This window comes from Delphinus delphis, chromosome 9 (assembly GCF_949987515.2).
Source record: "Delphinus delphis chromosome 9, mDelDel1.2, whole genome shotgun sequence".
Classification (NCBI taxonomy): domain Eukaryota; kingdom Metazoa; phylum Chordata; class Mammalia; order Artiodactyla; family Delphinidae; genus Delphinus; species Delphinus delphis.
Window position 1 is genome coordinate 75,104,085 of NC_082691.1, and position 15,607 is coordinate 75,119,691.

The 15,607-nt window shown below is 41.8% G+C and overlaps 1 protein-coding gene across 2 annotated transcripts in view; it reads right to left on the reverse strand.

The window, feature by feature from the left end:
• WNT2 (Wnt family member 2) overlaps nucleotides 1–15,607 on the reverse strand; it is a 45,215-nt gene that overhangs the window by 24,048 nt on the left and 5,560 nt on the right. For both annotated transcript variants that reach the window (XM_060019958.1, XM_060019959.1), the window contains exon 3: nucleotides 13,051–13,328. In XM_060019958.1, coding sequence (XP_059875941.1) covers nucleotides 13,051–13,328 — 278 coding nt within the window. The remainder of the gene's footprint in view (nucleotides 1–13,050; nucleotides 13,329–15,607) is intronic.

Here is a 15,607-nt window from a genome sequence, read left to right on the forward strand (position 1 = left end):
CGCGCAGGCTCAGCGGCCATGGCTCACGGGCCCAGCCGCTCCGCGGCATGTGGGATCTTCCCGGACTGGGGCACGAACCCGTGTCCCCTGCATCGGCAGGCGGACTCTCAACCACTGCGCCACCAGGGAAGCCCTGATCCACTTTTTAAAGGCCTGCATATGTGTGCATACACAGAGAAGAAGGAAGGGAAAGAATGTTCATTTATAATCTGGCTGCCGTTTGAGAGGCTGCTTGATCTGGAAAAGAGTTAAAAAAACAAACAAAAAAAACCCCCAGGAATTTGGGGATTGTTCTCTGGCACCTAGAGAGAGCAGAGCAGTGGTTCTCCTCTTGGATACACATTAAAATCACCTGGGGACCCTTTCGGTCACAGAGACCCTGGCCTCTCCCGGAGCCGAATATACCAGAACCTGCCCTGGGGGTGGGGCCCAGCCTTGATGGTACTTCCGGTCTCAGGTGCTTCTAATACGCAGCCAGGCTGAGAATCAAGTCCACACCTGGGAAAGCAGCGGAGGAGGAAAGGAGCCCGCGCACCACGGCCAGAGTCCGGGGCCCACGGAGGGCCGGAGCAGGTGAGAAATTCTCGTGGAGGGGTCGGTCTTAGGACTTAGGTCCTAGGAACTGGGATATCTCATGACTGAATTAGAAGTTGTGTCCTACCCTGTATCTTCAAAATGTTCTGACCTCTAGGGAAAATTTCCCACAAGCAGCAGTTTGCGCTAGTGCTGCTTTGGAGGGTACGAAAGATGGCGACCAGTGGAGTAAAAGCCAAGCGCTCTCAGAGAGACAGGTTGCAGTGGAGGGTCCTGCCCGGAGGGACGCTCCCCCGGGGTCTCGGGAGGCGCTGGCTGAGGGAATGGTGGGCTTCTCCCGCAGGCCGCTGAAGGAGCGGCTGCAGACCTTTTATTTGCACCTTAAAGGAAATGAGCGAACGAAGGGGTCGGGGCGGAGGGGGTGGGGGCGCTGGTACCTGGAGACATACATCCCAGGCGCTGCCAGTCTGGGGCTTTTTTGTGTTTGTTTTTAATTATTACTTTCAAATTTTAAAATTAAAGAACTGTTGCGCATGATTTGAAAAAATCAAATAGTCCAGAAAAGACAGTGAAAAGCAATAGCCCTGTGCTGTACCCTCTCCTCTTATCTCTCCTCCCGGTCTGCACGGCACAACCCCAGAGCGGTCACTTTTAATGCATTCTGCCCTTATGGTGGCTCCCCAAATGTCTATACGACCAGTTCTGTGCTAGCTGACCGCCAGCTTTGTGAGAAACAGAAAGACATCCCATCCTCCAGATACTATACGGACATCCACCAGAAAATTCTCTTCATAACTAAACAAATCTACAGTGACAGTGCAGTGAATGGAGCCCTCTGGAGAGGGGCGCCACGCACGGTTGGCGCAGCTGAGTCCGGCAGCTCTGCCAGTCACTCTGTTTACGTATGGGTCAACATTAGATAGTTCCTGATAGACTTCTTCTTGTGGGGGGTGAGAACTTAATTCACACCTAATTTCCCTCACCCAGCTCCCAACATGGTTCTGTAACGGTTGGTTCTGATGAGCTCTCCGACTTCAAGGAGCACCCTTACCCCTCTTCTAGTTCCAAAAGTTACTGGTGCTTTTTCTTAGGAGATGAGGATATTTGTAGCCCTTCCTTCCTCCTCCCCTTCTTCCCAGTCTCTGTCAGCAGGGCCTGTCCTTTTCTTTCTTTTTTTTAGGATTACTAATAGACTTTGCTGTTTTTACTTTTGTTTTGAAATGATTTCAAACTTACAGAAATGTTGCAAGAATAGTACAATGAACTCTTCACTCAGATTTGCCAATTACTAAATATTTTGTCCTATTTGGTTTGTCATTTCCCCCCCCCCCACACACACACACATACACACACATACACATGCACAGAGAGAAAATAGTCTAGATACATAAATTTCTTATGTTTGAGAGTAAATTGTAGACATGGCATCTCTTAACCCTGAAATACCACAATACTATTATCAAAATCAGGAAATTTAACATCTTTGGTACAATACTATAATCTACATACCTTCTTCAAATTTTGCCAGTTGTCCCAATAATGTCTGCTCCCTCCACCCCCTCCGCAGCTCGCTTCTCCCTCCCCCCCCCCCCCCCCCCCGCAGCTCGCTCCTCCTCATTCTCATCCTTCCTCTCCTCCTCCTTCTTCTAAGAGCTATGTTGCATTTAGTTATCATGTCTCTTATAGTCTGGAACAGCTCCTCAGCCTTTCTTTGTCTTTCATGACATTGATTTTATTCATTCATTCATTCATTTATTAAGTACGAGGCTTGTCCTTTTGTGGTGACAAAGACGAGAGCATTAAAGTTCTGTAACAATAGTTAAGGCTCTCATGGTATGTCTAGATGTTGAATCTAAAAACTCAGAACAGTAAAGATGGATGTCAAACAGTTAAGTGCATAACCAAGGACTGCATTTTATAATCTCTGATCCAATAGCATTGCCTCTGTGCTGAAGAAGAATGTTGCTGGAGTGAAGTTTGGCTTTTTCTCACTTTACTTGCTACCAAGTGTGTCTACTGTAACCTAATGTCTTCCACTCTCAGGCTCATTCCACCTGTTCCATTACTTCCCCTCGTTTCCTGCGGGTTCCATGGTCCTGCATCTTCTTAAGTCCCATCTGGACACAGCTGGGATCATGCCCTCCTAGGTGGACACTCTGCTCTGCCAGATGCCATGTTTTCTCTTTTTTTGGTTCATTCCTTCTCTTTGCTGCAGCCCCTTCTTGAGTAACTCCTTCAAGGCACATGGGCGATGCATTTTCTGAATGTTGTGTGTTAAGATGTCTTTATTCAGCCTTCACACTTGGCTAATAGTTTGGCTGGTTATAAAATTCTGGGTTGAAAATAATTTTCCCTCAAAACTGAAGTTATTGCTCCACAGGCTTTGGCCTCTAGTGTTACAGATGGGAAGTCTGATGTCTGGCTGATTCTCTGGCAACTGATTATTGTTTTCATTTCACTTTCCCACCCCCACCCCCCACATGGAAGGTTCTAGAAACCTTCCCTTATCCTTGGTGTTCTGAAATATCACAATGATATATTTAGGATTTTTAAAAAATGAGTCCTGCTCAGCCCTCAGTGGGCCCTTTCGATCTAGAAACTTCAGCACTGAGAATATTCTCTTAATATTCCACCCCCCCACACACACTTTTAGTCTCTTTACAACATTCTAATTAGTCAAGTTGCTGAACCTTCTGACTCAATCCTCCATGTCTCATATTTTCTCTTTTATAGTTTTAATACTTTCTTCCTGGCTTCTTGAGGAATAAATTCCATTAGACTAACACTCTTGGCTCTCTCCATCCCCTTACTCATTTCTCCCAGGGTAGGACAACTGACTTATCCAACTGGTGAGTTTAGAAGAAGGAGCAGGGCTTGTGCGCCTGGGTTCCTTCTCTTTGGGCATCTGCCAGCCTGTGGAGCAGATAAGTTATGATCAGCTCCTGCCCTTCAGCAAGGGGCTCCCTGCAGGGCCCCGGTGTGCAGCCTGGGATGGGGTAAGTCTGCCCAGCTCCCGGTGGAGTTGAAGCTTCAAAACTGCACCCTCCAGTGCAGCCTTCTTTTCAGTCCTGCAACAGATGCTGTTACTCCTTCTGTCTACCTCCCTTGTTCATTTTTTAGTTGGTTTCAAACTCAAGTGGGAAAGAGAGGTGATGTTTATGGTTCTCCATGTGTCCTTTGGGCTTTTTGTTTTACTTTCTGGGAGATTTCTTTGGCTTTCTCTTCCAAGTTCTCTCTTGTTCTCTAATTGTCACTTTTTCAAAGCATCCATTCTTGTTGTTCATGGATGTTAATATCTGCTTGGATCTTCTTGGCTTTTAAAAATTTTCTTCTCACCCCTGCCTGACTTACTGCTTTTTTGTTTGTTTGCTTTCTTTTATGCTTCTGAATTTAATCGAATATATGGTAATTCTTGGACAGTCTCTTCATATTTAAGAGTGAAGTCATAACAAAGTATTTAGGTGCTCTGGTTATATGGTGGGGCTTGTGGACCAGAGGTTTGCTTTCTAGTGAGTAGGTAGGACACTGGCTGTTCTGGAGGCTCTAACTGCAGAAAGCCTAGAAGGTTTGACACTAGACTTCCAGGAGTTCTGCTTGGGGGTGAAGGGGAGGGGATGGGGTTCTTTATGCCACCAATGGGTTTTTCAGTTAATCCCAATTTTCAGCCCTGTGCTTCTCTCCAGTGCTCATTTGTATCTGAAATTTTCTCCGGGTATCTTAGTTTCCACATTCCTCATCTGCTTTTGTTTTCCCCCGCACCTCATCTGCTTTTATTCTTCTAGGCTGAGGCTTCTCCATCCTGCTTTATGTTACGATTTCTTCATTCCCTTTCCACTTTCCAGAAATTTGTTGAGTTCTCTCATTTCTTTGACTATTCTCTTTATTGTTGATTTAAGCCACTTTTATTCCATTACTATAATTTTAATGAGGTCTGAGGGAGGAAGGAAGAGGTGAAATTGTATATGTTCTGTCCACAGCCTTGAGTCCGATTGCACTTTGAAATGTTCTGGAAGGAGACAAGGATTGTGAGGGGAGGAAATGTTCTTATTTTATGAGACACACTTCTGCACTGCTCAGTTTGTTACTTTTGTTTGTGTGAGTATTGTTTTTATAACAGAAAGAACTCGAAGAAGAATCGATTACAGTGACTTGCTGTCTGTCTCCAGTGTGTGATGCTGAAAGCTTCTTCCAGAAACAGGCCTCAGCCCATGACACATTTAGGTCCTGTTTCCCACTTTGTCTCGAATCTTTTCTAAAGGGTCTCTGGTACCACTTCCTTCTTTGATTCTTGATGCAGACTGCTGTCAAGTTTTCATTTTCAACCTACTTCTTAGGCCCCTCTTTGTAAATTCTCACAGCCCTCCTGGCTTTTTATATCCCCCAGGCGCCCAGCGCAATTCCTCATCAACCACTTCCCCTCACTATTTGCTTAATCCCACCAGTGTGTACTCTGTGGCATCTCATCACTAAACCTTTGCTCATTTGACATGACTACTTTTATTTTTTTATTTTTTAAATTATTTATTTTTGGCGGTGTTGGGTCTTTGTTGCTGCGCACAGGCTTTCTCTAGTTGTGGCGAGAGAGAGCTACTCTTCCTTGCAGTGTATGTGGGCTTCTCATTGCAGTGGCTTCTCTTGCGGAGCACGGGCTCTAGAGTGTAGGCTCAGTAGTTGTGGCGCACGGGCTTAGTTGCTCCGTGGCATGTTGGATCTTCCCAGACCAGGGGTTGAACCCGGGTTCCCTGCATTGGCAGACGGATTCTTAACCACTGTGCCACCAGGGAAGTCCACTACTTTTAAAAAGATGAATAAATGTGACTGCTAAGGACAGGAGTACTCTTTTGGCATTTAGCCTCATAGAAACCATTTTTAGTTTAATATATAACTTTTCTCAATAAAAAATCTTCAGTAAGCTCATCGTTCTGTCAGTGCTAAAATCTTAGTAGATTTTTGATGGCCCTTAAATCTTTGATTTTGAGCACTTTAAGCCTTCAGTTCTGCAGAGGCTATTTTCTACTCTTAGAATTTAAGAAACTTATAAATATTAATATTCTATACCACAGAAACAAAAGTCTGACTGTTTTTAAAAAAGGGGGGGCATGGAATAAGGAAATACATGCATTGTGCAAGCTAGAACAATTCTATTTTATATTTATCCCAACTAAAGCTCAGAGCATAATAACAGGGCATAGCATTCATTAGGATCTTACCATATGTTAAGCCATGCTGAGCACTTGATTTAAGCACTTTTATTTAATCCACACAAGCATATAAGGCATGTACTATTTTCATCCCCGTTTTACAGATGAGGATATTGAGATACCTAGACCCTGAGGACGTTGCCCTAAGTCTCACAGGCAATGTAGCTGAGGCAGGATGTACCCCAAGCCTGTCTGACACCAGGTTGACACCTTAAATCACTCTGCCAGCCTTTCTCATGAACTCCTGGGGGGTTCATGGTCTCTGGTTTCAGTGGATGGGTCCTACAAAAGTTTTTATATTTAGTGTTTGCACATCAAATTAGTCCACAAAGAATTATTTTGACAGTTTTAATAAGACAAACTTCTCCCAAGGAGAGTGAAATTTTAGTCTCTTAACTCAGGCTTTTTGGAGACGGAGCCCAAGCAATGCCAGGGTGTCTTTATAAGACTTCTTTGCAGATCATGAGAATTTTTTTGGTAGGTACCTGCATTTTGCTAAGTTTATGACCCCTGTGTCCTGCTATACTGATTCTCTCCCTATCAGAAAAAGGGCAATCCACCTTATACCATGTGAAATCTATGCAAACTTAACTACTGACCTTGCTTTAGAAATCCTGCTTAGAATTTATTTTAGGTCTTTATATGCTATGTTTCAACTAAAGTATTTAGTTTAACTTGAGCATTTGAAGAAGTGTTAGTACTTCACTTTTTAGTTGGGTGTATGCCGCAAAGCAACTACCATATTTCTGGTTCTATATCCGTTTTCCTGAGGGAGACACACATTAAAAACATATTATTTAATTTTCAGATGCTGGCTTAAAGCCAAGTACATTTATTAACAATTAAATCCCTTGGACAGGTCCACATCTCTAATAAGAGTTACTGAAAACCAGACCAACATATCTTTCAAACATACATGCTCTGGAACTAGGAAAATAAGGAATATTTATTAGCAAACTGTGCAGTTGATTTGCTTATGCAATCATTTATTAACTTAAATAAGACATTGTGATTTCTTGAGCACTGTTATTGTTTAAAAACAGTGACTGTGGGTGGGCTTAGCTAGGAAATATAAGGTGTGGAACTTACTTGTGGAATTCAAGAACATTACTGTTGACTAACCATATATATAATAATTTTTATTGACTAATGAGGCCAGTCTAAAAAAACATTTTCTATGAATAATAGAACTTTACCTGGAACTGTAACAATTTTGTTAACAGTTTTCTCTGCTTTGGGACTTTAATTCTGGTTAGTTTTTGATTCATACATGGTAAAAGATTGACAGTATCAGAAACATTCTATCTTTGGGTCCAACAAGAGAGAGGTGAGGCTGGCAGAACTGATCTAATTTTTCAGAATGCGTTTAATTTTATGAACAGAGAAGGCCAGTCAGAACATAAATCTGTACTAAGTGAAAGTTGTGCTTCGAAAAGATGCTCAACGTTATTGAAAGGAAGATGAGGATATACAGGAGGTTAAAGCAGTCTGGCTCTGTAATTCAGTTCAGTTTTATCACTTTCTTTTCTGTTGATATTCCTTACTTTTCGAGAGTGATTTCTTTTTCATCACACCCAGTTCTCTTGGTTCAGACCCATTATGTATTATTTATCTTAAGTGGCATCATAGGATCTATTCTTGGAAGTCTTTATTAGGCCCAAGATTTACTTGCCTGTAAGGCTATGCTTACATCTTGTACAATATCCATTTGTGTTGACTTCGGAGGTATTTCCTGTAGTCAGAACTTGGAAGTATCTGCTTTGTGCTGGCGCCTCAGTGGGCCGAGCTCAGGGGCAGGCCCGGCGCTCCACAGCACTGACCTTGAGGGGTGCTGGATTGGGCAGAGCACAGAACTAGAAACTCTGGATCCTTTGCCCTCCTAACTTCTCACATATAAAATACAGGATGGGCTTCCCTGGTGGCGCAGTGGTTGAGAGTCCACCTGCCGATGTAGGGGACACGGGTTCGTGCCCCGGTCTGGGAAGATCCCACATGCCATGGAGCGGCTGGGCCCGTGAGCCGTGGCCGCTGAGCCTGCGCGTCCGGAGCCTGTGCTCCGCAGCGGGAGAAGCCACAACAGTGAGAGGCCCGCGTACCGCGCAAAAAAAAAAAAAAAAAAAAAAAAAAATACAGGATATCTAAATATATATAAATGTAAAATACAGGAGGCTAAGTTAAGTTTGAATTTCAGCTAGGAAATAAATTCAACTTGTTTCCTGATTCCGGCCACCCTATTATATAGACTTTAGTCTCTTCATATGGAAAATATGGATAGTAATGATACCTACCTCCTAGGCTTGCTTAAAACCTGGTGCTTATGTGTATATATTTTATTTTCTGTAGCAATCCTTGTTAGGTAACTTGTCCAAGGTCATGCTCAAGTATTAGAACCAGTGTCCAGAGCCCGAGCCTCCATGTTGCCTCAGTCAACATGATGTCAATAGCTAAGAACCCCTAATGAGCCAATAACAATGTAAACACTATGTTAAAAATATAAATAGCAACACAGTTGCCATATGCTAATTTTTTATTACTATCCATCAGGAAGCTTACTGTCTGTATCAGTCCTTATATGTATAGGTAAGGCTGAAAATAAAATTCAGGGGGGTAGAAATTTCTCATAAGTTTCCTAGTGAGTCTATTTTTTAAAGTCATTCATTCAAACCTATTACAGAAGATTTGAACTTTGAAATCTGTCATTCTTTTAAAGTGGACTCTAGAGAAATTAACAGTACATAAAACTGGAACTTAAGTATTTAACATCTCCTGCATTGTTCAATACCTTCCCATTGCTTCACAGCAGCACCCAAATATCTCAGCATGGCATTTGAGGCTCTCCAGATCTGGCCAAGACTCAAATTTGCAGCCTCAGCTCCTATTAATTCTCAGTCATGAGCTCTACCCTAGTACCCTTGTCATTCTTCAACTTTGATGTTCTTTCTACTCTCATATCTTTCTTTGTCTGGAGTCCCTTCATCCTGGAAAGCATTTTCCCTATCTCAGCCATAGGAAACCTTTATCTCCAGCTTCAACACCCAGCTCTTTTATGACACAACCTTTCTCTCCTCAACTAACTGGCCCTTTGGGTGATTTTTCTATTATACCATCTAGCATAGAGCTTGCCTTGCAATTGTATTTCACTTGTCTCCCTGATTAAAATTTAGTTTCTTGGGCTTCCCTGGGGGCGCAGTGGTTGAGAGTCCGCCTGCCGATGCAGGGGACATGGGTTCGTGCCCTGGTCCCGGAAGATCCCACGTGCCGTGGAGCGGCTAGGCCCGTGAGCCATGGCCGCTGAGCCTGCGCATCCGGAGCCTGTGCTCCGCAGCGGGAGAGGCCACAACAGTGAGAGACCCGCGTACCGCAAAAAAAAAAAAACAAAACAAAAAAAACAAAAAGTTTCTTGTGGTCAGGATTTTGTCTTATTCTTTTCTACATATGACAGTACCAGAAACAGTGCTTTTCCCAAATTTAGTCCAGTAGCACATAGGAACAGTGCTCTAGAACTTGCAGTGCCTTGAGTTGAAATTTTGGAAATCCACCACATAAGCTTTGGGCATGTTCATGGTGACTAGAAGTTATGTTTTTGGTATTTAAACAAGGTTTTCCCTTTTATTAAGAAATAATACATATTCAGTTTAGGAAACTTGTAAAATTAAAGACACACACAAAGAGGAAAAAAGTGTCCCCAGTAAGCTACCTTCCAAGGACTGCTTGCTGCTGCTGCTGTTTTTGTTTGTTTTTTTCAGTACAGAAATGCTGTGTGTTTATCTTTCTCAGAAATTCTCAACAGAGACAACATGTAAAGGTAGATAAGGACAAAAAGATGAAAGCAATGGGTTTGAGCCCCCAAGCCCAGCACTTCACGACTGTATGACCCTATGCGTTAGTCACTTGATCCCTCTGAGGCCCAGTTTCGTCATCTGAAAAATAGAAATACTAACACTGTTTTTTATTCCAATAGGAGTTTTTTAGAAGATCAAATTACAAAGGATTTTGATGGTCTTTTGTACATTAGCTAATGCCGTATGCCTATTTTTTCTTAGTATGTTAGACTGTACCGAAGATGAGTCTGTGGGTATGTGGAGAGATCAGATTGAATCCTAAGTACTAGTTCAAACTGGATTTGTGCCTGATTCTGTACCCTGAGTTACAGATAACCTTCACGTCACTAAAGGGGGAAGGGGGGACTAGCTTTTACTGGGCACCTACTACTTGCCAGGTTCTGTGCTATTCACTTTACCCTTGTCTTTCCATAGCACTACGTAACCCCCTTTACATCTGAAAGAGCCTGAATTCAGCGATCTAAGCCACTGGTATTGCAGGGTTAAAACGAAGGTAGGTCTCGCTTCACATCCCTTGTTCCATCTTCAATATGGTAAGAAATACTTTTGGGAAAAGTATTTTTATGGAATTCCTCTTATTCTTATTATGGAAATGTCTTGATTGAAGGGCAGTATTTGATTGGGTACATGGAATATTTTGAGATAGATTCTCTTAGGAAAGGTAAAAGAAGTTGTGATCATTTCATGTAGAAAGAGTGGACTAATTTAAAGCTGTTTTCAAGATCCTGAAAGGAAGCAAATGGTGACTATCAACCAAGTAACTTTCACCTGAAATTTACCTTAACCTATCTTAAAATATAATTTAGAAGTTTTCATAACATGGCTTCTTTAGATCTAAAAAGAACTGCTAAGAGAAGCTATGGGCTGTCTTTTTCGATAAAATGTTTGTTTTGAACAAGGTAGATTTATCTTTTCAAGACTTATTAATAGTCCTATTTGGAGGCAGAAAACTAGACTTAAGATGAGTTCCAAGAAAACATGAAGGAAAGAAGCGTCATTACCAATTCTGTTGAAGCTGTGATTAAAATAAAGTGATATAACAGCATAGAAGATCTAAAATGATATTACAGTACAGAGACACATGAGGGTGCTCTAACCAGCTGCTATAATAAAAGAATTAAACTGCTCAAATATTAGGGGAAAGTTAAGGCCTGTTGTGAATGGCAGTGTTGAATTCTGATTTGTAGTGTTGGCTAAGCAGAACAATCCTGGAATAGATGGCTTTTCTTTTCAAATGTATTGGTCCTGCCCCTTGCTCCCCACCCCACCCCATCCCCCCATTTTAAAAAGTAGAAGATGTTCGTAGTGGACAATTTGGGAAATACTGAAAAGCACAAAGAAGAAAAAAAAATGAACTGATGTGGCTCTCGGCCTTGGAGGCTGGGGTTTTGTAGAGCTAGGCCAGTCGGAGGCGTAGCTCGGGAGGGCTGCCTTCAGACTCGAGCCCAGCCTGTTCTCATTTTGATTCCACAGACCTTCTGCTGGTACGAAGGGGGAGTAGAGACTGGGGGTCTAATGACCGCAAGAAGAGAATTAGAGACGCATGTTTATCTCAATACATTTACTCTCATTAAAGTTCATATTCACTGACATCATGCATCTCCTTGAAAAAGTCTGCCCACCCACCATTAATTAAAGCCACATTTTAAAAAGTCAGTGTGTGCACTTTTATTCCAATCAAAAGTAGCCTCCTAAGTTTTGCAGAGTAGGCAGGAGAATATCTGAGGCCTGACAGCTGTTCACCTCTACACAGTGAGGAATCATGTAATTTACGTTAAAAATCATGTTTATTGAGAGCCTACAATATAATGGCTAAGATCTATTGTCTTGAAGAGTAGAAACATTCAATATCTAATCTATTAAGCAAAATTAACATTTATTTTGATGAGTCAACGTTATTTTGGATGCGGTGTATGACCATATGCTCTTATCCGTACAAAGAGTCTGGGAGATCCAACTATATACTGTGCTTGAATAATTAAGCAGCATTCTCCTATCAAAGACACCACACTTTATAACCTATACATATGGTATCAATGTCAAAACAAAGGTCAATGTAAATTTTTCCTTATCTAAACCATTGCACAAACAGTAATTACCACAGTTGTAGGATTGCACAACCGTGGTCTATATTCTTGGCAGTAGTCACTATAAGTTCATAAATTTGTGAAAATTAGGAATGTTGATTTTCCAAGTTCAAGAAAGGTACTATTTGTAAACTGCTCAGGTCACACTCATCTTATTCCATGTGCTAAGCAAGACTTCTTTCCTTCCAAATTCCTTTGAATGAGATCTGTTCCCTCTGTGAGCCTAGTAAAAGGGTTTTCATCCAAACAGATCTGCATTCTTTTCTATTCTTTTTTCCTGTTAAAGCCCCCCTGGGGACTTTTCAATTTTATGCTGATCTTTCTTTATATATTAATGTCAAGCACATATTTATTTTGTGTTGATAAAAGACAAATTATAGTTATCTCTTCTCATTGGCAGTTAGATTATTTTAGAATGGTTCTGACTGAATGTTTGATTAGCCAACCAGTTTATGCTTCTTACACAAAGGCCTAATGTGCAGCAGATTCTCTAGTTATTCTGGTTCAAGATTCTCTATTCTCTATTCTCTCTCTATTGAGATTCTCTAGTTATTCTGGTCAAGCCACCATGCCCAAAGACATGGCTCATCAGTGGATCTGAACACTGGCATTGAAATGGTTTAATCCTAGGCCAAACCACCCCGGGGCTGGGAGTTGAAACCTGAATTCTAGTCCTGGCTTTTCTTCTGATTCTCCATGTGACCTCGAGCACAGGAGGGTCTATTTTCCTCATCTAACAAATGGGAGTTAGGGAATGAATATTGACTAGGTACCCACAGCCCAAGAGCTCAGTCAGGACTAGAGGTTAAGGGGCCAGTGTGCCTCTTTGGGGCACGTCTTCCCCTAGTCCACTTACTCATCCAGTACCAGAAACCCCTTAAAAGCCCAAGGTGGGGCTTTTAAGAGTGAAAGCAGCTTCTGGTTCTGAAAAGAGCTTCCCTGAATCTAGAAGAAGCGAACAAGCCATGCCTGGTGAGCTGCTTTCATGATAAGTTTGAGAGAAGATGTTCTGGGACTTGATACCCCTTAGATACAAGCATTCAGTGTCCTACTGGTATGTGGGATGCAGCCCTATCCTCAACCACAGATGCTATCTTCTGACTAGATGATACAGTATCCAGAGAGACCATAGGCACCTGACTGTACCCAATGCCAAAAGCAGTGGGTGGACTCCTTGAGCTTAGCTGTGGGAGGGAAGGTAGAGTGCAGGTGGGGGTATTTCAGCCCAGCTGGTGGTATTCTTTAGAACAAACAGCTCTGGGCTGGGGGACAGTGGGAAGTTGTGATGATAGCATTTTAGCACTCTAGGAAGGCTTAAGATAAGCTTGCCTTAAGTGATTTATAAGGCCATGCAGTCTACAAAACGAGCACTGTTGCAGTCCATACCTTCCTGCCGGCTCTGTTGTTGTGAAGATTCATCAGGGCTCTGGCATCCTTTCCTTTCCTTTCCTTGGCGTCCACAAAGGCTCGGGCAAACTTGATCCCATAGTCAATGTTATCACTGCAGCCACCCCAGTCGAAAGTGCCCTTGCTGTCCTTGGCGGTTCCCTTCTTCTTTGGGTCACAGGAACAGGATTTTAATTCTCCTTGGCTACAGGCCCTGGTGATGGCAAATACGACTCCAGCTGAGGAGATGGCGTAAACAAAGGCAGATTCCCGGCTACCTGTAACAAAAATGCTTTTCTTAAAAGTAGTCTGGCATTGCTCGTTCTGAATAACTTTTACACGATGGCTGTTTAATACTTGTTCTGCCTCTGACATACTTTGCCACTAGACAAAGTATCCTCGGAGAATTCTTTCCCAGAGCCAAGGCTGGCTCTTGAATATGAATTGTCGCGCTTAATACAAGCTTTTATCAATTTGGATAACTGTAGGACAACTATCCTTAAAGTAAATAGAGTATAAAAGAAAATACAGCAAAAGCCTGCCCTGCCCAGTTCCTGGCTTCATCCAAAGTCTCATACACGTTCTTGCTTTAACCTAGAATCCCACATGTCCCAGAAGAGAGGAGCAGGACATCTCTAGACCTTGGTTTCCTCCTCTGCAGCATACAGTCTGAATTCTACAATTCTATCATTCCATAACATTTCTGGGTATTCGTGCTACTACAGCTCTCACTGGAAAAACCTTCCAGACCTCCAGGCATTATTGAGGACACTTGTATGTGTGTAAATGATTGCTACTGAGATCCTGAATTCGAAGTAATCTAGGGGTTGAGGTGGGAAGACAGTTCACAGCAGTAACCAGCACCTCTGGTTAACCCTGGAGAGCTTCGGCTTGGCATCAGCTTTCACAAGTAACGGCGGGATTATTGAAGGCACTATGCAATATCCTTGAGTTACATACGACGTCTAACTATTAAGGTGAATTTACTTTCTTCTGGAACACCTGCACTAATCACTGGTATTGGGTAAAAGACAGCGAAAAGCTTTTCTTTGGTTTTTTTCTGGAAGGAAACAAATTTACCGCCTATAATTAGACCTGGGCAAGAACCCTTTGGGGTGCTTTCTTAGAATTGTTCTTTATTAGAGCACAGGCTACGTTCACTTCCAGGCTGAAGGGTACATATTTCAGTGCGATAACGACATTAAATTATTTTAATAATCTGTAGTAACTCATAACACGGTGTTGTGGTATAGTGACAGATATAAGGCTCTTAAGGGTCTGTGTGCACCTCATTTTTCAAGTGGAGCTGTATTTCACTGTTATTAGCATGGCTCTTTACTAATGGTTGTTGCAGCAAATATATTCACCATCAAAATAGAAGCCGAACAAGCTAATGCCAGTGCAAGGCAGCAAATGGAGAGCCATTTGGTGATTCACTATGTCAAGACGAGTGTGACTTTTTGAACCACACAGCTGGGAGAACAAACCACCCTTTCGCGTCAAAGCCCTGCTTGTTTCCGTTTGTCATTCAGTGCTAAAATTTATTATACGTCCCTTGCAATATCTGCTCTGCTAGTCTCATTATTAAAAATCAGGAAAATGTGTCTATACCATATTAAATGACACTTGCCTCAGCCTTCAAAAAATATCTTCCCCGAAACCTCTAACCATCCAAAAAAAAATCAATCATGCCTTGAAGTTAGGTAAAATCAGTTATATGAATATTTGCCATAGGTAGCAGGTAGTGCTCTCCAGAGAGAGATGTGACGGTTGTGGGAGCTGTTTTAGAATTCCAGATTATGTTATAAGGATCACAGATGATTTTCTAAGAGGAATTGCTATGTTTTGTAAAAGATGGTGACTAATAGATGCAAATGTGGCTTAATCTCTGCTAGTGGCTTTCAGATAAATAAAATTTTTATTTTACCCATTTTACCATGTAGGAAAATACCTTGTCCACAGTCATCCCATTGATCTGCTAAAGCCTGGTTTTGGATTTGGAGTTCAGTCCCCACATTTAGAGATATCATATGGGGGAAAATTCCTGAATGCGTAATAGATTTTGCACTAGTCTTATTTCTTAAGGAGAAAGAAGAGAAACTTTATGAGGTGATCTTTTAGGGGAAAGCTATGGAAGATGCAGATGATAGAATGTCAGTGACCAGACAGTATTTTGAAGGTTAGTAGAGGAATAAATTGTCTAGGCACAGAATGCATCCCGGCCTAACTTGCAAACAACTACATTGACTTGTTGGCTGAAAGAAAAAAAAAAAAATCACTTAAAAATCTGCTACATTTCAGAAATAATTTCCAAAGCAAAGCCATCGCCTTTCTAAATATTTGTCATTTATTATTCAAACGCATTACTAAATAGCTAGATATTTATTTATTTATTTAAATAAAAAATTAGCACATGGAATATCTTTTCATTTTACCTCCAGATGTTTTGGTATATCATGTAGATACGGCCTTAAGATGTTTTCAGTTAAGTGTCTTAGATGAATCACTAAAATGCTATGTGCAAAATAGTAGCACATTTCAAGAGTTGGCTTTGGAA